General features: G+C 39.0%; 1 protein-coding gene across 1 annotated transcript in view; it reads left to right on the top strand.

The window, feature by feature from the left end:
- The window catches only part of LOC140155008 (aqualysin-1-like), a 62774-nt gene extending 40544 nt beyond the window's left edge, over positions 1 to 22230 (top strand). Inside the window, exons 6-8 of the mRNA XM_072177679.1 lie at positions 7875 to 8059; positions 16399 to 16570; positions 21956 to 22230. Coding sequence (XP_072033780.1) covers positions 7875 to 8059; positions 16399 to 16570; positions 21956 to 22095 — 497 coding nt within the window. The 3' untranslated portion in view covers positions 22096 to 22230. The remainder of the gene's footprint in view (positions 1 to 7874; positions 8060 to 16398; positions 16571 to 21955) is intronic.
- Positions 22231 to 27435: the final 5205 nt, after the last annotated feature.

The following is a 27435-nucleotide window of genomic DNA, read 5'->3' as shown; positions in this document are numbered from 1 at the left end:
CTGATGATACGCTCACTTCGCTTCTTCCAGTTTCTTAAGTTAATAGATCACCAGACCTCAGTGATAGGTCACCAGACCTCAGTGATAGGCCACCAAACATCAGTGATAGGTCACCAAACCTCAGTGATAGGTCACCAGACCACAGTGTTTGGTGCCCCAGACCTCAATGATAGGTCACCAGACCTCACTGATAGGTCATCCCAGACATCAGTGATAGGTCACCAGACCTCAGTGATGGCTTACTAGACCTCAGTGATAGGTCACCAGACCTCAGTGATAGGCCAACAGACATCAGTGATAGGTCCTAGACATCAGTGATATGTTTCTCAGACCACACTGTGGTAGATGTAATAGATACCCCAGACCTCAGTGATAAGTCACCAGACTTCAGTGACAGGTCCCCCAGACCTAAATGATAGGTCACCAGACCTTCGTGATAGGTCCTCCCAGACCTCAGAGATATGTCGGGTCATCAGACCTCAGTGATAGGTCACCAAACCTCAGTGATAGACCACCAGACCTCAGTGATAGGCTATCACACTTCGGTGATAGGCCCCATCGACCTCGGTGATAGGTCACCAGACCTCAGTGATAGGTCCTCTCAGACCTCAGTGATAGGTCACCAGACCTCAGTAATATGTCACCAGACCTTAGTGATAGGTCACCAGACTTCGGTGATAGGTACTCCCAGACATCAATGATAGGTCACCAGACCTCAGTGATAGGTCACCATACCTCAGTGATAGTTCACCAGACATCAATGATAGGTCACCAGACCTCAGGACCTCAGTGATAGGTCACCGTACCTTAGTGATAGGTCACCAGGCTTTGGTGATAGGTCTGAGAAGACCTATCACTGAGGTCTGGGTGACCTATCACTGTGGTCGACGGGGCATATTATACCCGAGGTCTAATGGCCTATCACTGAGGTCTGGTGGGCTATCACTGAGGTCAGGTGACCTATCATTGATGTTTGGGGGACCTATCACTGAGGTCTGGTGGCCTATCACTTAGGTGTGGTGGACCTATCACTTAGGGATTTTGGCATATGACTGAGGTCTGGTGACCTATCACTACCTCCGTGATAGGTCAGCAGACCTCTGTGATAGGTCACTAGACCTCAGTGATAGGTCACCAGACATCAATGATAGGTCACCAGACCTCAGTGATAGGTCTGAGAGGACCTATCACTGAGGTCTGGGAGGAATGATCAGGCAAAACACTCGAGGCAGAAGATTTGCTTAGACGGTTGACGATCTTGAAAAGCTGGCGGTCGTCACATGAATTGATGATACGCGCACTTCGCTTCTTCCAGTTTCTTAAGTTAATAGATCACCAGACCTCAGTGATAGGTCACCAGACCTCAGTGATAGGCCAACAAACATTAGTGATAGGTCACCAAACCTCACACCAATCCTCCCAGACATCAATGATAGGTCACCAGACCTCAGTGATAGGTCACCATACCTCAGTTATAGTTCACCAGACATCAATGATAGGTCACCAGACCTCAGTGATAGGTCACCGTACCTTAGTGATAGGTCACCAGGCTTTGGTGATAGGTCTGAGAAGACCTATCACTGAGGTCTGGGTGACCTATCACTGTGGTCGACGGGGCATATTATACCCGAGGTCTAATGGCTTATATCTAATGGCCTATCACTGAGGTCTGGTGGCCTATCACTTAGGTGTGGTGGACCTATCACTGAGGGATTTTGGCATATGACTGAGGTCTGGTGACCTATCACTACCTCCGTGATAGGTCAGCAGACCTCTGTGATAGGTCCACCAGACTTCAGTTATAGGTCACCAGACCTCAGTGATATGCCACAAACCTTAGTTATAGGTGTGCACGTTAAAGAACGTCCGTCACAGGCTATTCGAAAAGAGCAGGGGATCATCCCGGTACTGTTGACTGTACTTCAAAAATACACTCATCTACTCTAGGTTCCAGAGTAAAAATAAGTACAGCTTGTCTGTACGCAGTGCGATATAAATATTCATACATATGAGGGAGGCACTAATAAGGAAGAAGAAGACCACGGTGATAGGTCCCCCAGACCTCAGTGAAATGTCACCAGACCTCAGTGATAGTTCACCATCAGTGATATGTCTCTCAGACCACAGTGATAGATGTGATAGATCCCCCAGACCTCAGTGATAGGTCCCAGACCTCAGTGGTATGTCCCCAGACCACAGTGATAGGTCCTCAGACCTCAGTGATAGGTCCTCAGACCTCAGTTATAGGTCACCAGACCTCAGTAAAAGGTCCCCCAGACATCAGTGATATGTCCTCCCGGACCTCAGTGATAGGTCCTCCCAGACCTCACTGATAGGTCCCCCAGACCTCGGTGATAAGTCACCAGACCTCAGTAGTAGGTCATCAGACCTCAGTGGTATGTCCTCCAGACCACAGTGATAGGTGTCCAGACCTCACTGATAGGTCCCCAGAACTCGGTGATAAGTCACCAAACCTCAGTGATAGGTCACCAGACCTCAGTGATATGTCCCCCAGACCACAGTGATAGGTCACCAGACCTCAGTGATAGGTCACCAGACCTCAGTGATAGGCAACCAAACCTCAGTGATATGTCCCTCAGACAACGACAACAGTGTTTGGTGCCCCAGACCTCAATGATAGGTCACCAGACCTCACTGACAGGTCCTCCCAGACATCAGTGATAGGTCACCAGACCTCAGTGATAAGTCACTAGACATCAGTGATAGGTCACCAGACCTCAGTGATAGGTCACCAGACCTCAGTGGTATGTCCCTCATACCACCGTGATAGGTCACTAGACCTCAGTGATAGGTCACCAAACCTCAGTGGTATGTCCCTCATACCACAGTGATAGGTCACCAGGCCACAGTGATAGGTCACTAGACCTCAGTGATAGGTCACCAGACCTCAGTGATAGGCCACCAAACCTCAGTGATAGGTCACCAAACCTCAGTGATAGGTCACCAGACCTCAGTGATAGGTCACCGACCTCAGTGATATATCCCTCAGACAACAGTGTTTGGTGCCACAGACCTCAATGATAGGTCACCAGACCTCACTGACAGGTCCTCCCAGACATCAGTGATAGGTCACCAGACCTCAGTGATAAGTCACTAGACATCAGTGATAGGTCACCAGACCTCAGTGATAGGTCACCAGACCTCAGTGGTATGTCCCTCATACCACCGTGATAGGTCACTAGACCTCAGTGATAGGTCACCAAACCTCAGTGGTATGTCCCTCATACCACAGTGATAGGTCACCAGGCCACAGTGATAGGTCACTAGACCTCAGTGATAGGTCACCAGACCTCAGTGATAGGCCACCAAACCTCAGTGATAGGCCACCAAACCTCAGTGATAGGTCACCAAACCTCAGTGATAGGTCACCAGACCTCAGTGATAGGTCACCAGACCTCAGTGATATGTCCCTCAGACAACAGTGTTTGGTGCCAAAGACCTCAATGATAGGTCACCATCCCGGTCACCATACCTCACTGATAGGTCCTTCCAGACATCAGTGATACGTCACCAGACCTCAATGAGAGGTCACCAGACCTCAGTGATAAGTAACTAGACCTCAGTGTTTGGTCATAGACATCAGTGATAGGTCATCAGACCTCAGTGTATTGTCCCTCATACCACAGTAATAATATAATAATAATAATACATACAATTTATTAAGCGCCTTATATTGCACGCAACCACAAGGCGCTTTACAAGATAAATGCAAATACAACTCTATAAAATTACAATACATTATTTAGTTACGATAAAAATAACACTATTTAGCATGTTTAGCAAAAATGTACAATGGTAAGATAACAAGGTAAAAAAAAACGACAGTTCAAGCTCATACTGTGCATTTTGTTAGGAGTAATCTTGAAAAAACAAACCCGATCACAAACCGAGCAAAGAACAAAAGAACAAAAAGGCAGTATGAAATTGCACATGACATTAATTGCACTCAAAAACAAATATTGTCTTACTCCCACATCAAAATGGGCAAAAGAACATCTTGAGCAAAACAAACAGTTCTTATGAAGTAGGTCAACAAACATGTTTATGTTAAAAAGAATACACAAAAACAAAATAGCAACAACATCAAAATTTCATTATCTCAGCAAAAACATATCTTTTAAAACACAGTGAACCATCTGTATACAGCGGGAAAAACAAAGGAAGGTAAAAGGACGCATTCCCCGTTATTGTCCATGATAAAAAGTCACAAACGACGTTTAAAAAGGTTCGATGAAGAATTAAGTTAAATTAAAAGGTGTGTTTTGAGACCTTTCTTGAAAGCGCTTTGACTGGAAATTGCACGTAGTTTGCAGGGTAACTTGTTCCATACAGTACGTGCTGCCACGGCAAAAGCCCTTTCGCCATAAAACTTAGTTTGGGGAAACTTAAGAGGGCATAGTCGCACCTCAAAAGCCGATCTCAGGGCCCTTCTTGGCTTGTGCTCCTTAACTAGCTCTGCGATGTATGTAGGCGCTGTACCGTGCAGAGCTTTGAATGTAAGCAAGGCAACCTTATACCTGATGCTTTGTTGCACAGGTAGCCAGTGAAGGTCCCTGAGAACAGGCTTCATAATGTTCTTGCTTTTTACACCTAGTAACAAGTCTAGCAGCTGTATTTTGCACCCTTTGTATCTTTGAAATTTCCTTATCGTGGAGGCCATACAGCAGAGCATTACAGGAATTTAGTCGCGAAGTCACAAACGCGTGTACTAAGCGTTCAACTGATGGTCGATCAAGGTAACGGCGTAATTTGCCAATGCGATAGATCGCGAAAGTTGCTGCGCGGACCAAGTTCTTGACATGATCCCTCATATCCAATGATTTGTCAAAGACACCTCCGTGATAGGTCAGCAGACCTCTGTGATAGGTCACCATACTTCAGTGATAGGGCAGCATACCTCAGTGATAGGTCACCAGACAATGATAGGTCACCAGACCTCAGTGATAGGTCACCAGACCTTAGTGGTAGGTCACCAGACTTTGGTGATAGGTCTGTGAGGACCACGGTTGTTTGATGTATATAAAAATGGCTTCATTATTAACTGAATGCAAACTATAGATGGCGCTATTTATCCTAAATCATATTTCTTTATTTGCAAGGGGTATGTGAATAATACTGCCATTAAAACAGCTGGAATAAGTGACACAAGCAACAAGGAGATTTTAAAATACATTTTATCAAACAATGAAGAAATTGTTTATATTAAAAGCTTGAAAGAGTAATTTTCAGTAACTAAATAGCGCCACCAATTTTGTCATTAATAGATACATTTTATAAAAAGCTTTAAAAAATGAAGTTAAAGTTGAGAATGACTCAAAAGCATCTATTTACATTAGCATGATATCGCTTTTAGCAGTTTAAGTCTAAAATTTGGTTGTACATGATGTTTTGTTTGAAAAACTATTATTATAACCGAGGTCTGATGGCCTATCACTGAGGTCTGATGGCCTATCACTGAGGTCTACCCAGCTAACACACTACGTTTTCACGACATTCGCGGACGTTGGACTTAGGTTGTCATTTACGTTGTAAATACGTAAATCTGTGAACTCGTATTCGTGTAGTGACAACGTTATTTTGGACGTTGATTTTTGGACGTTGATATAATATCATTATGACGTTGTAATGACGTTGTTTCGACGTTGATGCAATGTTTGACCAGACCTGGTGACAACGTTTGAATAATACGTTCAGAAAACGTTACACAAATACGTATCTGATAAATAGTTTAGATATTGACACCATGGAATGTAAATTCTTCCATTCCAAGGAGTTTGTTGTCCAGCCAAAATGTTCTCATCGTGTCTTTTGACTATCGCCTTTAGGCGTGAAACTCAAAGTAACGACTTCTATTCCTGAAGTTCTAAACTTTAAATTTTTATACGCTCTCCCTTTTTGGGATAGAGCATCATTGTTGCCGGATGTTAATATAATGTCTTTTAAGACATTAAAATCACGTTGTCTTGACGTATAAAGCACGTGGTTAAAACGTGGTTTAAAAGTCATGAACTGACCAAGATACAACGTCATCTACGGACGTCGTTAGTACGCAAATTGATGCCGTTGTTTCGACGTATAAAGTTCGTTATTACAACGCCGTGTAAATGTCATGGTCTGACCCCGATACAACGTAATCTACGGACGTCGTAATAATACGTTAATTTGTGAACTCTTATTCGTGTTGTGATTTTCGGACGTTGATATAACGTCATAGTGACGTTGTTTCGACGTACAACTTGACGTCGAAACAACGTCATAATGACGTTACATTAACGTTCGGGAATAACGTTTTCACGACGCGAATACGAGTTCACAGATTTACGTACTTACAACGTCCATATATTACGTTTGTACGACTTTATATAACTTTAACAACGTTGTAACAACGAAAAATTGTTAGCTGGGTAGGTGACCTATCACTGAGGTCTGGTGATCTATCATTGATGTGTGGGGGACCTATCACTGAGGTCTGGTTGCCTATCACTTAGGTGTGGTGGACCTATCACTGAGGGATTTTGACATATGATTGAGGTCTGGTGACCTATCACTATCTCCGTGATAGGTCAGCAGACCTCTGTGATAGGTCACCATACCTCAGTGATAGGTCACCAGACATCAATGATAGGTCACCAGACCTCAGCGATAGGTCTGAGAGGACAGACCTATCACTCAGGTCTGGGTGACCTATCACTGAGGTCGAAGGGGCATATTATAACCGAGGTCTAATGGCCTATCACTGAGGTCTGCGTGAACTATCACTGAGGTATAATGGCCTATCACTGAGGTCTGGGTGACCTATCACTGAGGTCTGGTGACCTATCATTGATGTCTGTGGGACCTATCACTGAGGTCTGGTGGCCTATCACTTAGGTGTGGTGGACCTATCACTGAGGGATTCTGACATATGATTGAGGTCTGGTGACCTATCACTACCTCCGTGATAGGTCAGCAGACCTCTGTGATAGATCACCAGACCTCTGTGATAGGTCACCATACCTCAGTGATAGGTCACCAGACATCAATGATAGGTCAGCAGACCTCTGTGATAGGTCCACCAGACCTCAGTTATAGGTCAACAGACCTCAGTGATAGATCCCCAAAACTCAGTGATAGGGCCCCACACCTCAGAAATTGGTCACCAGACCTCAGAGATAGGTCACCAGACCTCAGTGATAGGTCCCCCGAACGTCAGTAACAGATCCCCAAACCTCGGTGATGGGTCACCAGAACATAGTGATGGGTCACTAGACCTCAGTGATAAGTCACCAGACCTCAGTGATAGGTCACCAGACCTCAGTGATTGGTCACCAGACCTCAGTGATAGGTCCCCCAGACCTGAGTGATATGTCCCCAGACCTCAGTGATATGTCCCCCAGACCATAGTAATAGGGCACCAGGGGGTAAAATCAGGGGCGGCAAAAAAGAAGAGGCGGAAGAAGAAGGGGCGGGCGGTAAAAAGAATTATTAAAGAAAAAAGGGCGGAAGAATTATGAAAAAGGTTTAAAAATTGGGACTATACTTTTAGAAACCATCGGGTCAACCTTTTCGGGCTGTTCATGAAGGGGCGCTAAAATTTACCTTTTCTGCAGCCCCCGAGGGAGAAGCGGCCACGGTACGCCACTGATAGGCCACCAGACCTGAGTGATATGTCCCCAGACCACAGTGATATTCACGTGACTTCCGTATGGCCTGGGCACTCCCTTTTAAAGGGTTTTTTATTCAAAAAACTCCATCTCATTATCTTGGAAATCAGTTACCATACGAATATCGAATATAATAGCGGGAAAGGCACTTTAATCCAACTATGGGAAATTTAATGACAGAATTATGAGCTATTATGTTCAATCTTTCAGCTTTGAATAGGATCACGGCCAGTGGAATGGGTCCTGGTGTAGTAAGCATGTCTCTCGGTGGAAGCACAAGCGATGCTCAAGATACGGCTGTTGCAAACTGTGTAGCTGCAGGCTATGTTGTGTCTGTTGCTGCGGGTAATGATAACTCTAACGCTTGCAATGGATCCCCTGCCAGAGCTCCAGAGGTAAGCAGTATAGCAACGCTAATATCGGTCTAATGCCAATCAATGGTATAGGACTATTTATAGGTTAATGAACTTGTATTACTTGTTGCTCGAGAAATTAGACAAAATAATGACGCGCGCTGATGTTGATGCACGCATCAACATCAGCGCAAGTGAAGCTTCATACACGAGAAGCAGAAAAAACACGTTATTTTTTCTGTTTTTATAACGTAATATCACTCAAAATGTTGGAAAATAGTAACAAATATAAATGTATCGACCCGCCCGAAAAATAAATCAATCCAACGCGACGCGAACGCGCGCGAAACACTGCGCATAGTACGCGGAGTGCACAATATAGACCTTTTTCTGATGACGTCACCTAATCGATATTGGGGTCTGAGATGTAAACAAACAACACGTGCGTTTCTCACGTGTCCACGGTGTAAAAACACCAAATACTGCGTATTTTCTCCTCTGTTTTGTCATATTTCACTTTAGCTTCCATAAAATAACTGTTTAAACGGGAACTGTATACTAGTTACCTTCGTTCCAGTTTGTTTTGATTTCATAAAATACAAAAGATACGGAAAAACCGCGATGCTATTTAAAATTCAATCTTTGTTTTGTTTCACAATTTTGTTTACTTTTTAACCGTGGCGAACTAAACGCGTACTGCGAGCTGGCAATTCCGCGCAGGGCGCCTAGCGTGGCGCAACGTTGATCGCGCGCGCCGGCGCGATATTTGCGTTTGGGTGCTGATGACTCGAATGCTGGACCCCAATATCGATTGATTGGTGACGTCTGAGAAAAAGGTCTATTCACAATCAATGCATGTTTCGTATTTTTCTAACCGCTTTTCTGATTGGCTGCTTTGATATAGGAGTGTATGAATTATATATAATAGCTCGGTATCAAAAGCCGTCCAATGGTTATAGGTTTAATGAACGCGTATTACTTGTTGGGACAAAATAATGCACGCGCGCTGATGTTGATGCGTCTAATGCACGAGCCCCGAAGTGCATTATTTTGTTTAATTTATCGAGCAACAAGTAATGCGAGTTCATTAACCTATTTCATATACACGTGATGAAAATAACACGTGATTTTTACTTTTTTTTATAACAAAGTTATCACTAAAAATATTGGAAAATAGAACCAAATATAAATGCATCAACCCGCCCGAAAAATGAATCAATCGTACGCGACGCGAACGCGCGAGAAACACTGTGCGTAGTACGCGGAGTGCAATTAGACACAATCAATACATGGTTTGGATTTTTCTAACGCCTGCTCTGATTGGTTCTCGCTATCTAAGAGTGTAGCTGTTTAAACGGTAGGCCTACAACCCATTAGAATTAGTCTGAAGATTATGCCTACCACACACATGACAAAACTTCATCATCACATTATCTTACTTTTAAATCTAAAATTGATTGGTCGCTAATTGTTGATTATTTTTAAATCCGGGTAATTTAGAGTGTAGGCCTATGAACCCTGCACCTTTGTTTCCAATGGACATTTTATTGTGAAATTGTACAAGGAATACATAAAAAAAAAAAATTCCAGATAGCCCCCGCATGAAAAGTATTTAATTATCTTTGTAATCACTCAAAAGCATTAAAAATTTTGTGTGAATTTTACATCCGAACTAGGTGCTATTAAATTTTTATGAGCCTTTTTATTTTACATGTAAAGTCTATGGGGGTGTCGATTAGAAATGGATGGCAATATTGAAAAACCCTCATTTTGGGCCATTTTAGACACTAAAATGCCCATAAAAAAGAATAGCACTTAGTTCGAATGTAAAATTCACACACAATGCTACCTGAGTGAGTACAAACATAATTAAATACATTTCATTCGGGGCTATAATACCTTAATGGTTATGGAACAAAGGTGCCTAATCTATTGATGGTGTTCAAGGTCATATAATGAGGTCAAAGGTCATTTGAGGTCAACTTGTAAATAGGCTGAAAATACGAAATCTGGTTTCACATAAACAGCTCACATCCAATTGCAAGCATTGTTTTCAGAAACTTGCTTTCTACACAGTTTAAAACACCAAGAAAACAGCACATTGGACGCATTTTGCGTCAAATTTTAGCACACACTAATCCCCGTAAATTTTAAAATCACCAATTTTGCCAACTTTAATGTATTGTAAATAGGACCGATCGTATGCGCCAATAGGGAACACAAACGCAGTGGTTGAGACCATGAAAGCGGAGAGGTCATAACCCTGGGGGCAAATCAAAAATTTTTGGTATGTTCCCTCGGTCTTTTGGAGCTGCGAACAAGTAAAATGGGGACTTCTAGAGTTGCGAACAGTCAAAATCAAGGGTCTTTCTTGGCTTTCTGGTTAAAAATTGCCTGAAAAACCCAGAAATATGAAGAATGAGCAATTTTGGAGTTTTAAACTGTGTTAAAAGTTGTATCTGAGTCCATAGGCGTCAACTCTCAAACAATACTGCAAGCCAGGCCTATTCATTATGTTTGTTAAGGCCTGGGTGCTTATAATCTCGCCGATTAACTCTGCGGCGTGCCCGGAACTCAAGCCGCAGACCCACGCCGATGCGCCGATGCTGAGAAATAAAATACTGTTGCGATATTCACTAACAAAATGTGTGTCTGCCCGATGAAAAGCCATGTTCAGTCACCCGTTCATCGGCTTGATCGGCCCAACTCCTACATTTCTCGCAACCGGCTTATAACACTTGACAACAATACCCTTACAAATTAGTGTCCTTAAGGGAAGGGGTATGAGCGTTTGGACAGTATTTATTGTGGGACATTAGAGCACATCAGACATATCGAATTGCATTCTGAATACGAAGAATGTCCTTCTGATATCAAATAATTTTGATTTTGTGAAATTCGCAATGTAATACACATTTTATGGCAAATCATTAAAAATTGATATTTTTGATATTTAACAGTACTCGAAGTAAATTTTATAAATCTGATGATTTATACTTAAAGTGTATGTAGCAGGGATGAAAAGCCGACGATCAATTGAAAAATTTGACCTTTCATATTGAAGATAAGGATTTTTTCCCCAAAACACCAAAAAAAATTAGGGCTTTTTGGGAAAAAATCCATATCTTCAATATGAAAGGTCAAAATTTTCAATTGATCGTCGGCTTTTCCTCCCAGCTACATACACTTTAAGAATATATCATTAGATTTATAAAATTTACTTCGAGGACTGTTATATATCAACAATTTGAAAAATATAAGATTGTGTGATTACTTCCTATCCATATGTATCGGCACGTGAATAACCTTCTTTAATGTTGTACTCTGAAGATCCGCTTGAGGACAGATATTTCATTAATTAATTAATGTCATTATGTTATTTTCATTATATTCCATTTTTAGCGAGATGCTCACTCGCTTGATCCAAATTATATTTTTTTGTTTTAATTCGGATATGTTTGCAAATTAATTTGCTTCTTTTTTGTTAAGTAATATATTAAGTCTATTTGTTTTGTATAGGCTACTTGTTATGTCCGACTCCATATCTAACTCTATTTTCCAACCCTTTGCCTTTGACAGCTCTCTGCACCCGTTTGATAAGTTTCTTGATAGCACCGATGTTACCAGCCCCAAAGATATTCCTTGCCAGTACTACACCAATGAAAATATAAATACTCACGATCCCACTATCAATACATGTACCCTGTCCTTGTTTCACCATAACGCATGCAGTCTCAACAAACATTCCAACGACATTGTTAACTATTTGGCCTCCTTGGACCATCACTTTAACATATATGGTTTTTCTGAAACCTGGTTTAATTCTGAAGATGAGGCTGCATTGATTGACATTGATAATTACTCAAGGGAGAACTGTGTTCGTCCAAACCGTCGTGGAGGTGGTGTCTCTTTTTATCAACAATGATATAAATTATTGCCTTAGACCCGACCTTTCCCTTGACTGTGCAGATTGCGATTCTCTCTTCATTGAGGTGTCCCAAAATTCTACAAAAACCATCATCGGTATCCTTTATAAACCCGAGTACGTTATTCACAGTGATTTTTAGATCAACTGAGCAATACCCTGAACACCATTTCCAATGAAAAAAAACCTGTTACCTGATGGGTGACTTCAACTTAGATTTGCTCGTACATGATACCGATCCCAAAGTTAGTGACTTTCTTAACATACTTTATTCACATGATTTTATCCCATCCATTGATCGACCAACCCGCATTAAAACCAACATCCATGGACATACCAGCGCAACCTTGATTGACAACATTTTCACCAACGACATTTTATCCCAAATCAACTCCGGCATTATTGTCACCGACCTTTCAGACCATTTTCCTATTTTCCTCACTCAGCAAAGAAAATGTAGGCCTAACGCAGTACCACGCACACCTGTAACAAAGAAAACACGACACGTGAAACCTAACAATATCAAAGGTTTAAACAATGCATTGTCCCTTGTTGATTGGTGTCAGGTAACCAACACACTAGATCCAGATGAGGCCTACAACAGATTTAATTCTAAATTTTCTACACTTCTGAACATACACTGTCCAATTAAAACTAATATAATCTCTAAACGTAACTCACCGAAAAAACCTTGGGTAACTAAAGGACTAATTAAATCGCTCCAAACAAAAGATAAGTTATATAAAGCTTACATTTTAAACCCATCAAATGATAATAAATTAAAATATAAAAACTATCGTAACCATCTAAACCTTTTACTTCGTCTTAGTAAAAATTACACATCACCTCAAAATTGAAAACAATAAAAATAATACTAAAGAAATGTGGAAAACTCTAAATAATTTACTTGGTCGTAATAAAAAACTAAACTCCCTGATTTCTTTAACAATAATGAAGGTCAACGAATAACTGATAATCAAACTATTGCTGAACACTTTAATATTTTTTTTTTTTTTTTTTGCATCAACCTTGCTAGTAAGATCTCTGATCCATCCACTGACTTTAAACCTCCCCTGTCGTCTTATTCAAACCCCAATTCACTTTTTATGCATCCTACTTCCCCAGACGAACTTGTTAAATTAACATCTGATTTAAAAAATAGCAACAGTAGTGGAACTAATGACATTAGTAATAACCTTCTAAAACAAATAATTCCATCCATTTGTCGTGTCCTCTCCCATATCTCCCATAATTGATATTAAAATTAATGATACACCCATCCAAAAAGTTCAGACCACCAAATTCCTTGGAATACTCATTGATCATAATTTGTCATGGACCTCCCACACTAAACATGTTTCTAAAATTATTTCAAAATACAATGGAGTTATTAGAAAGGTCAGACCCTTCTTGCCTCAAGAGTCTCTTCTAACTCTGTACAGTTCCCTTGTACTGCCATATTTGTCATACGGTGCAATGATTTGGGCTGATCCCAATAATTCCAATATTGAACCACTCTTTCGATTGCAGAAAAGAGTAATTCGTACATGTACTAATTCTATTTGGTTAGCACACACAGACCCTCTCTTCTCATCCTTAAAAACCCTTAAAATTCATGATATCTATAAAATCCAGCTTTCATCATTTATGTTTCAATTTCACCATGACCTTTTACCTACTGACCTCATTGAAAACGATTTTTTTAAAGTTCAAACACTGTCCCACCATTATGACACTAGACACGCTCACGACCCATTTATTGAACCATCCAATACTGTTCTTGCAAGCAACACATCCCGTTCACAAGGTCCATTGGTTTGGAATAGTCTAACTTCAAATTTAAAAGATTCCCGTTCTCTAGCCTCATTTAAATATTCTATGAAAAAACCCCTCATCGGTTGTTATAGCTATGTTACTACCCCGTAACGTGTTCTCCTAATCATCCAGCTGTCCCTATTCTGGCCCTATTATTGTCACGCTCAATTATCCTCATTCCTTCTTCTTTCTTCTTTCTTCTCTTCTTTGCTTTCTATAATCTAGTCGGATAACTTGTATTGTATTGTTTTGTCCCCTATACCTACACAAGTTTATTTTCATGATAAATTATATTTGATTAAATATTGAGGTCCCTGCAGCTCCACGCTATGCGTTTAGCAGGGTCCTCGTCAGTCAATATTGTACTCGTCATATTAATTATTGTATAATATAAATTATCTGATTTGTAAATTGTATGCCTATATCCACATATAAACATATTATATTATTATATCTTGTATATTAACATCATGAACGGTAATATTATATATTACATAGATTACGTATTCAAGTTGTATGAACTATTACAATTTATTATCAATATATGATTCTGTTAATGTTATTACAATTGTGACTTTTATTATTAATTGTTATTAAGTGTAATATTATATATTACATTGATTATGTATTCTAGTTGTATTAACTAATACAATTTATTATCAATATATGTTATTACAATTTACTTTTATTATTAATTGTTATTATATTTATTAAACTATGTTTTTTGTATTCACTGTTATTATTATATATGCTATGTATGATATTGATTGATAAATAAATTTGAACTTTGAACTATATAAATTTTTTATAATTTGTCATAAAATTTGTATCATATCGTGATTTTCAAAAAATGAAAATTATTTGATATCAGATATACATGCTTCGTATTCTGAATGCAATTCGATACGTCTGAGGTGCTCTCATGTCCCCTAAAAAATACTGTCGAAACGCTCAAAACGCTCATTCCAGATCCCTTAAGTGCGTTGATTCTTTGCCGGATTATATCAACTGATCCGCAAATTGCTCACGGTGAGTAAACTCAAGTAGGTACTACAATAAACATTAATATAAAGGTTTTGAGTAAATGAATGGCAAACCGCAGAGCAAGAAGATGCCAAGATGTTGCGAACTCGATGCCCATAACTGCTCGCGAATTGGCAACCAGGGATATGGCCACACTATATTAATTCATCGGCGTGCTGCGGCTTGAAACTGCAAGCCGCAGGAGAGCCATCGAAATGCTCCGAAACGACGCAGAGGTATTCGGCGAGATTAAGCACCGGGGCCTAAAGAAAACCTGACTGTAAGCAGTATTCAGACTTTTTATTGTACGTAAAATATTGTATGTAACATATCTACGTTGTTTAATCTATTGCCATTCTAATTCCAGTAATGTTTAAGTTCTAACGAATGTTTGATGACGTAAAATCGATAATATATTTCTACTAGATATTATATGTAACATATTATCGATTGGCAATAGATTAAATAACGTAGATATGTTACATACAATATTGTACGTCTAATACTCAGAGTCTGTGGAGCGCTTATGGGCTCAGGTGAAACTTTTAAAACGGCCTCATTTCTTACATAATTAACCATTGTGACTGAACGCAATGATGTGTGACGCTATAAATTGCTTCATAGGGGTAAAACAAATAGGGCTATTACATATCTTTTTACATTTTACATTTCGTTTCGTAAAATCGAGTACAATGTGTCATATCCTGTACAAGTATCTTGCCGTCAGGTTCGAAAAGAGTCGGTGTTAATTAGCTTTAATTTAAGACTGTCTGTCCAATCCTATGTAATCATGGCATTTATGGCAAAAACAAAATCCAATGATCCATTGGTCTCCAACCTACGCCTGTGATTATGTCATGTGTACCATGTGTACTGTAGGCTTACATGTAGGCCTAAATGTTGTGTCGAAGCTGTCGAAGGCTATTCCGCTGATGAATCCCGCTGATAATTACCAACTTGTGTTTTTAAACCGAACGGGTTTTATCCACTTCATTTTAGACTTCAGAATAATAGAATAATAAAACTGGGGTAAGGTCAATAATATAACTCAACAGTTCTCAACGGCATATTCTTTTTGTTTATTATTTTTTGTCTTTTCAGTTTTAGGATACACAACGTACCCGTCTTCTTTAAAATGGTAGGCCTACCTGGCTAAGTTTTCCTTTTAGAATCAACCCTGGTACAAGGCACCTCGCGGCGTACCTCATAATGTACGGCACGAGAACACTGTCATTTTATGATAAATGACCAAGCAATAATTATTTGAAATCTAACCTTTCAAGTATTCAAGATGCCTTAAGGTTCAAGCTGGAATACAAAACAAATTTGAAGAGCCGATTTTAGGCTAAATTTTCCGAATCCTTATGAACAGAATATTAGTATGTTTTATTACTAAATCGGAACAATGTTAAATTTTGACCACTGCGTAAAAGCTTGTAAACTTTGACCCTGGATATCTCGGAATACCTTAAGGGTACCCTGTATAGGCACCAGTTAGATTCTTATTCTATGATACACCTCAGGCTCAGAAGTCAATATAAAAAGATAAAGGCAAACAATGTTAGCCACACTTTATACTCACTATCAAGTTCTGTCTTACTATTTCTTCTGATTTTAGGCCATTACTGTAGGAGCAACCCAAACCGGTGATAGTAGAGCTTCTTATTCCAACTACGGTACCTGTGTGGATATCTTTGCACCCGGTAGTAGTATCACAAGTATTGATTACCGTCGCAACAGCGGAACAAGTGTCAAGAGTGGTACATCAATGGCTTGCCCACATGTGTCTGGTAAGTAGAGGATGGGCATATAGGAACCCTTTCACAATTTCAGCTGTGTAACTTACAAAAATTCCCCCCTAAAAAGTGGTTCTTTTAATTTTAGAAAATAAACTCCTCAACAAAAGTTTGGAAAGTTTTTCAAGCATCTGTATCTCAAATTATTTGTGACATATTCATATCGTGTTGCATATCAATGGATAGCTACAATACTCATCTTTGCAATGATACCCCATTTGAAACACTATCATTTTCACGGCTGAGTACCTGCCTTGTGAATGTAGTGGAATACAGAATTTGCCAAATTGACCATTATTCTGTGCTAGTCACTAACCTCAATAGCGGGTGGAAAAACCATGCGCAGCACAATAGTCATGCATCTTCTCCTCATGCTGCTCACTAACCTGGTTACACGTTACTGTGGCATGGCATTACATTCTTCAACAAGGATTCGTCGCAGGTCATTCAATGTGGTTGTATATCAGGGCTTCTCTGGCACGTACAGCACGACCAAGCTGGTCCCACAAGTGGTTAATCGGGTTGAGGTCTGGCCCTCGGGTCTGGCCTGATGGCCATTTTGGCTCTACTCCCATATTCTGTAGGTAGTCGTTGATTACCGTGGCTCTGTGGGGCCAACGATGTCATCTGACATCTATGGGTTCTCAGAAACATGGTTTACTTCGGATGACAATTCTTTGCTTTGTGATTTTGGTGATTTCTCCGTTGAAAATTGTGTTAGAGAAAATCGTCGTGGCGGCGGTTGCTCATTATTTGTAAAGTCAAGTATCAATTATTCTATCAGACCTGATCTAGCCATCACCGCCGACGATTGTGACTCTCTATTCATTGAAACAACCCATAACTCCCAAAAGATCATCATTGGCGTTGTTTAGCCAGAGTATGTCATATTTGCTTATTTTATATCCTCTCTAACAAATACGCTTGCTCTTGCTTCTCGAGAGAAAAAGACTTGTTTTATTATGGGTGACTTCAATATTGATCTTCTTGTCCACGAGCACAATTCCAAGGTTTCTGAATTCCTTAATTTATTTTACTCACAATGTTTAGAAAGTAAACATATAATGTTTACAAAGTAAACACATGTGCATTTACTCTCCGAACAATATGAAAGTAAACATGTTGAATGTTTAGAATATAAATACTCTCATGTGGTTACTTTTTGTGTTTAGGTGTTTAGGTATTCTATACCTTTACTGTGTAAATGAAACATTAAACACCTTACAGTGTTTAAAAGGTGTTACAGAAACCCTAAACACTTGGATTTACAGTTTAGGCCTCAATGGTACATGACCTATTTTGCTGTGTTACCTAGGTAACAAAACATCATAGATGGTGCAATACTATCCTGATTTGAATTGCTTTATCAAAACGAACATTTTAACACCTCTTTTGGCAAAATCGAGCCATTTTGATGTTTTTGACCTCCATAGAGTCAAAAACATGACCTTTGACCTTTTCGGTTATAACTAAAGAACGGTACGTCCTAGATATGTCAACAAATTATACATTTTTTAAGAATCCTTATGATTAGAGGAATACATCGGAATCGGTGTTAACACAATTTGAGCAAGTTTGTGTAAAGTTCAATGACCTTTTCCCGCCAAAAGCTACCCCGGTTCAATTGCTATCATCGGGCATTTTGTGTAGCCCATGATGTCAACTAAAAACTTTGCCCCCACCCCCTCCGCCCCGTGACATCTCCCACCCCTCACCCCGGAGTGACGCAAAGTTCCACTGCTATCGGGCATTGACAACATGGCTAATTGACATCATGGCTACACAAAATTGCGTGAAAGCAATCGAACGGAGTAGCTTTTGGCGGGAAAAAGTCATCGAACTGTGTAAATGGTCGAATTTCAAACTTGCTAAAATTGTATTAACAACCATACCAATGCATTCCTCTAGTCATAAGGATTCAAGAAATTAATAGGTTGACCTCCCTAGGATGTCCGTTCTCGATCGAGTTTGTAACCCGTACGAAACTCGGGTAGCTGATCCTGGTTGCGATGGTTATTTGTGGAATGTCTAGGGTGTGCGCTCTTGAAGCAGCAAAGTCCCTGATTTGTTGTTTAATGGTTTATGGAATGATGTGGGCCGTAGTGGTCAGCGACAACCTGTAAAGTGTGCTGAGGCTTGTGGATCAACGTCTAGGCGTTGTGCCTGTGCGTAGCGCACTATAAATCACTGCGCTATTCTTTTTTTTTTTTATTATTACCGAAAATGTCAAAGGTCATACAGGGTTCATCGAATTCAGAATCCACACCTGATATTCGTGAGCCACAGCAGCATTAAAAGCCTTAATAAGGGAGACCGGGGAGTGTTCGCCCTATTTTTTTCTGACCAGCCTAGCGATGTCAATTAGAAGGGACCTAATTAGTCCATGTGAAAGCCCTATGTCTTTGTTACATACAACCCCAATCTCTGGATAGACGAGTCAATTTCGCGTTTGAGCTAGACAAAATTGGAAAACCAATGTTTTTGCTTGCTAGTGACTCTAAACACCCTCCTGAACAACATATCAAAAAATGCTAATTTGCATATTATTCAAAATGGCCGCTAATGTGGGCTCAAATTTCAAAATTGGGCGAATATGGATAAAAAAAACCCATCTAATTGTATTCCTCTCATTATTAAGATTCAGAAAAAAGTATGAGTTTGACCTATCTCAGATGTACAGTTCTTGAGTTATAGGCATAAAGGTCAAATGCCAAATTTTGGTCTCCGCCATTGTCCACAGGGGTCAAAAAATGAAAAATACCCAATTTTGATCAAAGTGGTCTCAAATTGTTCCACTTGGCAAAACATCTAAAAAAATAACAGTTTGCTATATCTCAGGTGTTTTTTACCTGGTAACATCACAAAATAGGTCAAGGTTAACATGATCCGATGGGCTTTGACATTTTGCCCTGTTATCCAGGTAACGAAACGCCTGAGATGTGGCAAACTATTCCAGCGGAACAATTTGAGACCGCTTTTATCAAAAAACGGAGCATGTTTTTTTTTTTACCCCGTGAACAATCATGGAGACCAAAATTTGACCTTTGCCTATAACTCAAGAACTGTACATCGGAGATATGTCAAACTATACTTCTACTGAATCCTAATAAAGAGAGGAAAACAATTACATGGGTTTTTATCCATATTCGCCCAATTTTGAACATTTGAGCCCGTCTCTGTAATGTCTTGAGATTATTTTACCATTGCTAATTTAAAAAAGTAAACTTCCTTGACTCGCAAACGTTTTTTGACGATGATTTCTGTGCTGAGATGTGTCGTACTGTCTTGTTTTCTTGGGTACTTAGCTGTGACGTGTGAGTTATTACAGCCGTGACGTTAGTCACGGATGTGTCTTTTTCTTACAGGTTCTTTCTTTCTTCTGTCAACCTTTACATTTGCTCTAGCACTCACACGCTTACATCGATTTTGACCTAACTTTGTCACAATGATCATTGACCGTGCCCCTACATGTCACATGAAACTCGTGGGGTCAAAGGTCACGCAGGGGTCAAAAACGTGATTTCAACTAAAAATGCATCTTCTCCCACAACTTACGTAGGACAGCAACCCCACTTGCACACATGCATTGTTATTACCCAGTGTTTATGTGGTGTACACAGATTTGGGGTCAACGGTCATTAAGGGGTCACTTCCGGTATAAAACGAAAAACCTTCAAAAATTAGAAAAACGAAAAACCTTCAAAAATTAGCTAAGTAAAACATAGCACAGTAACGGTATGTTCACATATGATCCGCAGTTACCCAATGTATATGTGGTATTTTTTTTATTTGAGGTCGAAGCTCCTTAAGGGGTCACTTCCGGTATAAAAAGAAATAACTTTAAAATGCATCTTCTTCCACAGATTCTGTAGGACAGTGACGCCACTTGCACACATGCATTGTTATTACCCAGTGTCTATGGGGTGTACACAGATTTGGGGTCAAAAGTCATTAAGGGGTCACTTCCGGTATAAAACGAAAAAACCTTCAAAAATTTTTATTAGCTAAGAAAAACATAGCACAGTAACGGTATGTTCACATATGATCCGCAGTTACCCAATGTATATATGGTATTTTTTTATTTGAGGTCGAAGCTCCTTAAGGGTCACTTCCGGTATAAAAAGAAATACCTTTAAAATGCATCTTCTTCCACAGATTCTGTAGGACAGTGACGCCACTTGCACACATGCATTGTTATTACCCAGTGTCTATGGGGTGTACACAGATTTGGGGTCAAAAGTCATTAAGGGGTCACTTCCGGTATAAAACGAAAAACCTTCAAAATTTTTTTATTTGCTAAGAAAACATAGGACAGTATCGGATGTTCACACATGAATTGTGGTTACCCAATTCATATGTGGTATTTTTAATTTGGGGTCAAATGTCATTAAGGGGTCACTTCGGTCTGAGACAAAACCTTCAAAATGCCCCCTTCTGCCACAAGTAAAATGGCAAAGTGATGCCACGTGCACACATGCGTTGACATTAGCCAATGTCTATGGGCGTTTTCATATATTTTGGGGTCAAAGGGTCACAACACGGCTGTGTTCGTGGTCTTAGACCACAGCTAAGTCTAGTTTACATTATCATTGTACTTTCCCAGCAGTCACGAGATTAGAAACACGTGGTGGGCATACTTGCCCCCAAGGGCGGACACTCCTCGGTCTCCCCTATACAATTTTGGTCATAATTTGGTTCTGTTTTACCAAATATTATATAATATTATTAGTAACAAGTGTCAGGGAAGTTTTTTGGTCATTTTTCCCAAGGTCATTTTAAGTCAAACTAATGAGGTAAAGTGAAAGAAAGCTTAACTATTTTGCTGTGGTAAATGTAAAGTCATAATTATATTATTGTAACTTGAATTCAAACTTCTCTGCTGTCCTAAAAACACAATACATTTGCCCGAATTTAATTAGGTCTAAGTGGTATTGGGACATGTATAAATATTACAAATATGCCCAAACATCAGGCTTGAAAAACTGATTTTAAAAGATCGTACATTATCATGACGTGATTTTAAAAGATCGTACATTATCATGACGTGTGTCATGGGCTGATGCTTTTTTTTTGCTTTTCCTTTCCTTTCTTTCCTTCTTTTCTTTTCTTTTCTTTTCTTTTCTTTTCTTTTCTTTTCTTTTCTTTTCTTTTCTTTTCTTTTCTTTTCTTTTCTTTTCTTTTCTTTTTTCTTTTCTTTTCTTTTCTTTTCTTTTCTTTTCTTTTCTTTCTTTTCCTTTCCTTTCCTTTCTTTCCTTTCCTTTCCTTTCCTTTCCTTTCCTTTCCTTTCCTTTCCTTTCCTCTCCTTTCCTTTCCTTTCCTTCTTTCTTTCTTTCTTTCATCAAAGCCCTAATATGAGTGTTTTGTGTGTAAAATTCACAGGTGCTGCAGCCAAAATATTTGCAACGAATCCCGGTTGGAGCCCCGGTCAAGTCGAGAACGAGATGAAAAGTGTAGCCACAACTAATGCAGTCGGAAATCCTGGATCTGGATCGCCAAACCTGTTGCTTTACTCCAAATAATTAACATGCTTGCATGCCACACAAAATAAGAATGATATTTCAGTTCTTTAAAATTTCAAAATGATAATTTTTTTCCTCATTCGACATTAAAATCACAATTTTTTCGAGGCAGATTTCCAACCTATTGTGAGGGGCCAGGGAGCTTATCAAAACCCCATTTTTCTCTATGTTAAAATATTGTGAATACGATTAATAGTTCTGAAGCTATAGGAATATTTGTAACAGCTGCTTTACTTTTTGCGAAGTCTTACATTAACCAGGTACGTACAGTTGGCCTGCTCTGACCACCTGCTATCATATTCCGGAAGATAACAACGAAAATTTGCCAGCATTTGTCACTGGGATTTGTCAACTCTGTTGGCAGTTTGCAGTTTCTGCATGGCTAAATCGTGCAAATTGCGTTGCTTAAATTCAACTTGATTCGAAATTTTAATGAATGTATAAAAGAAAAAAAAAGCGATAATTTCTTTATGTGACTTGAATACAGGAAAGGTAAATTTAAAGAGCAGATGCTTCATAGGAGAATTTAAGTAAAGAAGAAGAGGTATTTGAAAATCTATTAAAACTACTTCACAGAACTCTCTATTAAATGAAATATAGATAATGTTTTCATGTCCTCAATTGCATTTCCTTCCTTTATTTTCATCATTTCATCGTGTGCGTTCCTGTACTTTATTTCCACAAAGGATGCTTACTTTATTTCCAACACAGAGACACCCCCACACACACACACACCCCGCACACCCCTCACCCACACAACCCACTTACATAAAAAGATAAGAATGACAGGTTTATTTTATTAAGAAAATATCACATTCTGTTTTTTTAACGGGTAAGACAATTATTTTTGCAAGAAATGGCCAGAAATTGGAGGAAAAAAAACACAAAAACATATAACATAACAAATTGTTACGTTATGCGCTCAAAACCAATCTGAAATGAAAAATACATAAAATGATTTTGTTTAGAGTCGTCCCCAGGGGCGTAGCCAGCTTTCTTGGTCGGGGGGGTGAGGGCAAATAAAATTTAGGCGATAATTTCGCCCATTATCCAGCTAAAAAAGGGCTTTATTGTTAAAATGTGCGCGTATTTTGTATTTTACACTATTATGGCCCTGAATTTTGCTAGAAAAGGCACCTTGCCTTTTTCTTTTCCTTTGCCCTCCTGATTTTCTCTTTTCATTTTTTGTCAGAGGGGCACTTTTTCGTCGTCCCTTCCTCTGTTTAAGTAAAAACTCGCCCCATGTTACTTTCCCCCATATATTTGTGGTGTGATCAAGCAAAATCAGTCTGAAGTCGGGCATATTCAGTTTTCAATAATTATTCTACATACTTGTATAAAGTATTTGCAAAAGTACATTTTGTAGAAAACCCCAATGAAATCGAACATTTAGTTCCAAAGATATGAACAGTTGAAGTGTTTCTTCTTGTCTATATCTGGAAATGCTTGATCACATTTTGTCCTCCTACATAAATTACTAAAATTTGAATCTACTTTAAGGGATCGGATAGCAACGTTTACACAGTATTTTTTGTCGGACATGAGCGCACACCAGACATGTCGAATTGCATTCTGAATACGAGGAATGTCCTCTGAATATTATGATATCAAGTAATTTTGATTTTTTGACATTTCGATATGTCTGATGTGATCTCATGTCTCACAAAAATACTGTGATAACGTTGCTATCAGAGCCCTTATGTACCACATCGAATTTGATCATGTAGAACTATCGGTGCCCGACTAGGTACCAATTATGACTCTTAACATCACTCACGGGAGATGTAATAAATTGTATCAAGCATTGAATACAGACTTGACATTTAATATGGAATATTTTTCGCAAAATTCCAAGACTGGTCTGAATGGGGTCTGCATAAACTGCACGGTCTAAATATTAATTGGGGTGTGTCGAGAGATGGTGTAAAATAATTGTTTGATAGATAACGTGTTTTTCATAGGTTTAGATTATGGTGCTCAGAAAGTTTGAATGGCCACCTGGGGTCAAATGTTATAAACGTATGGTACAAAAACAACTGCGCGGATTCCTGGTTGTCCAATGAACTCACGCTGTTTTGTTTGTACATTAAGTTTATAACATGAACATTTGGCCCCAGGGCCATTCAAAATTTCTGAGTGCGTACCACTTTAAGAGCAATATTTTTGAAAGCTCCTCCCTCTTTCAAAACTGGTAGATTACAAGTGCATGTCAGTTCCGACGAGCACTTATTGGTATTTAGGTTCAGTAAATATCACCTCAAACTCGATAAATATGATAATATCAGAATAAAGTTGCTCAAATTCAGAAATTTTACCACCACAAAATCAAATTCAGTCTCTTTGAAACCGGCATTTTAGACTAATTCACTACATTATGTTTTCTACCCAACAATTATTTTACACCATCTCCAATTACACCCCAATTAATATTCAGCCCGTCCGGTTCATGCAGACCCCTTCCAGACCACTTTGGAATTTTGCGAAAATATATTCCATATCAAATGTCAAGTCTGTAATTAATAGTTGTATAGTGTTATCGTTTTTTACTTAAATATAAAACAAATGCACTGTAAAAAGTTCACTGTTCAGGTACGATAAAAGTGCCATCAGTATGATCGGTACCTATTTGGGCACCGATCGCTCTATGGGACCAAAAAGATTTTGTGCCTGACGATCTCATGTTACTGCAAATCAAATTTGTCCTAATTATACATACCATCAAAATCGAAAATACTTTTGATCTTATATTTAGAGTCGTTCTTCCGTTAATTTAAAAACGTTCCCCTTCTATTCTCCTCCGTATCAAAGGATATTTTTCATGAATCGATTTAACTAAGGCTTATCAAAGCAAAAGTTTCATGTTTTATAAAAACAAAATCAGTTTTTAAACACTTTTTCTCGTGTTGTGTTTTGCATAGGTTTGCATATCATTTTTTTATTTCATATATTTTTTCATGAATCGACTTGATTTGACCTCCGATTAATATTTATCGAAGAAACAAAAAGTTTCAAGTTCTGTTTTTGTTGGTGCAATATGCATGTCAAAGAATTCTTTTATCCGTTCTTTTCATGAATCGACTTGGTTTGATCATAATTATATTTTGATGCATATCAAAATTTTTGTTACGTTTTGCCTCTTCTTGATCAGAGCCCTCGCACCTTCTCCCCAAGTAAAATAAACCCAAGCAAGTGACTAGTATTAGTAAAAGAAAATGTATATAGGCCAAATCCATTCTTGTAAAAAAATTTACCACTCCCATACATCACCCAGCAGTACATGTATTTGTACAGAGCTTGCCGAAGGCAAGCTTCACTATAAACAAGTCACCAACAAGCAAAAGTAGGACCATCACTGTCTACCTGAGATATTGGTCTGCGAAAGTCCAGTGACCTACAGCCGGTCTTACTATATAGTGTCAGAGGGCTCGGCATGGTTTTTTCATTTTTTCAATTGGATGGAAAATAGGGTTGGCTTTGGAGCATACCTCGGCCATGCCATATTGTATTTTTTGTACGTGTTTTCAATACTCCGACGTTATGCGCTTCGGAGGTTTGCATCAAAATAGTTCTCTTGTTCTCTTCTCTCCGGATTTGTTTTGCATGAATCGACTTGATTTGACCCCTGATTAAGGGGTCGAGCTGTATTGTTTCAAATATCTCCGAAATGAGAGAAATTTGCCATGTTTGATGTGAATTTTTGCCTAGCAATATTGATCATAGGTTCAAAATTGATGGTGCATATCAATGACCAAACTCTCTAGTTTTATATTTGAGCCTGATCACTTGTGTAAGGTCTTAGGAAATTATGTAAATAGGCGTGTATATTTGATGTTACATTATTGCTCACGCACTTTCTAGTGGCAACGAAGATTTCATGAATTGACTTTGCATCGATTTCGCCAGAAGTTCGCCTTAATATGTTGCACACTCTATATAAATAATTACGGTACTTACTTTCAACTTGAGGGTAAGGCATGTGCCTTAATTGGTATCGTTTATGTGCAACACAATTTATCGTAATTTTGGCAACCTTGAAACGCCTATTTCTAATTGCAATTTTGTCCATCAAAATTTTAAAAATGTCCCACTTTTTTAACGAAAAAGACTTCTACACCCATTCCGTTAGCGACGAAACCCAAATTTGTGTGTATTTAGTAAATGCATCCTATTCAAAACGTCCACTTTAGTGCTGAGTTTTGCCTTTATATGTCATATCTACAGAATTGATGTTATGGAATTTTTAGCATAAATTCATTGATTTTTTTTTTTTTTTACTCACCGCCTTGCCTCGAAATTTCACACATAAGAAGGCCAAACACAAGCGTTGCACAGTGGTTACTATGTTTCTTCCGATTGGTGTCTTGAATTAGTATAAATCCACATTTTCCTGGTAACAGTCCATTGCAATCCTTCATAACTAAAAACCATCTGTCACACTGAGCAGCTCTGGATTCAGTGTCGATATATTTATCATCATTTCAAGGGGTCTCAATGTAGGTTGTCAATATGCAGCTTAATGTATAAAACCGAACTTAGTCTCTGGCCATGATACTGCCCAGATCATTTTTCTACTGCCAAAATATGTTCTAAAAAGCGTTCTAAACATTGATCGCTTCGGCTAACGACTAAAATTTACAGGGACCGGCTTATTCTATACACTGTTCAATAGCCTTATTGTGATCTGGAGCTAGCATTTTTCATAAATATCGCTTTCAGCCTCTATTGGACTATAAACCATTCGATAAAGTAGGCAGGGCATACATCGGAAAAACGACAACCAATTTTTATATTCCAACATGTATAATTATTTTAGAGTAATTTAGTGAGAGTTATTAGTAGAATTTAGTGTCGAGTTATTAGTAGAATTAGAGTTAGACCCGAATGGGGTAGGCCTATTTGGGGGTAGCCCGGGGTAGGTGTGTGTTTTAAGTCGACGGTGTGTGGATTTATTGATGTGGGTGCTGTAGGGGGTGTGGGATGTGCGTGTGTGGAGTATTAAGGGTTGCAGGGTGGAATGTGTGCATAGGTGAGGAGTTGGAAGTCAGAATTGGGATTCAGAGAGTCAGGGGTTGATAAGGTTTGGGGGAGCTAGGTTTAGGTTTAGGATTAAAACTTAGGTTACAGGTTAAGGCGACGTTTAGGGTTATGGTTGGGGTTAGGTTTAGGATATATTTGTGTCTTATCATTAATTGTGAACAAAAGAAAGAAAGAAAAACAATAAAAGATATATTTCCAGCATACCTTTCATATTACATAAATGTTTCATTCAGTCAAACATTTTACCTCAATCCCCTAAGAAAATAATACCAAAAAAAAAAAAAAAAAATTAGGAAAATGTAC

This window comes from Amphiura filiformis, chromosome 6, assembly GCF_039555335.1.
Source record: "Amphiura filiformis chromosome 6, Afil_fr2py, whole genome shotgun sequence".
NCBI lineage: Eukaryota > Metazoa > Echinodermata > Ophiuroidea > Amphilepidida > Amphiuridae > Amphiura > Amphiura filiformis.
The sequence above is the reverse complement of the archived record's forward strand: the minus strand, read 5'-3'. Positions and strand labels throughout refer to the sequence as shown.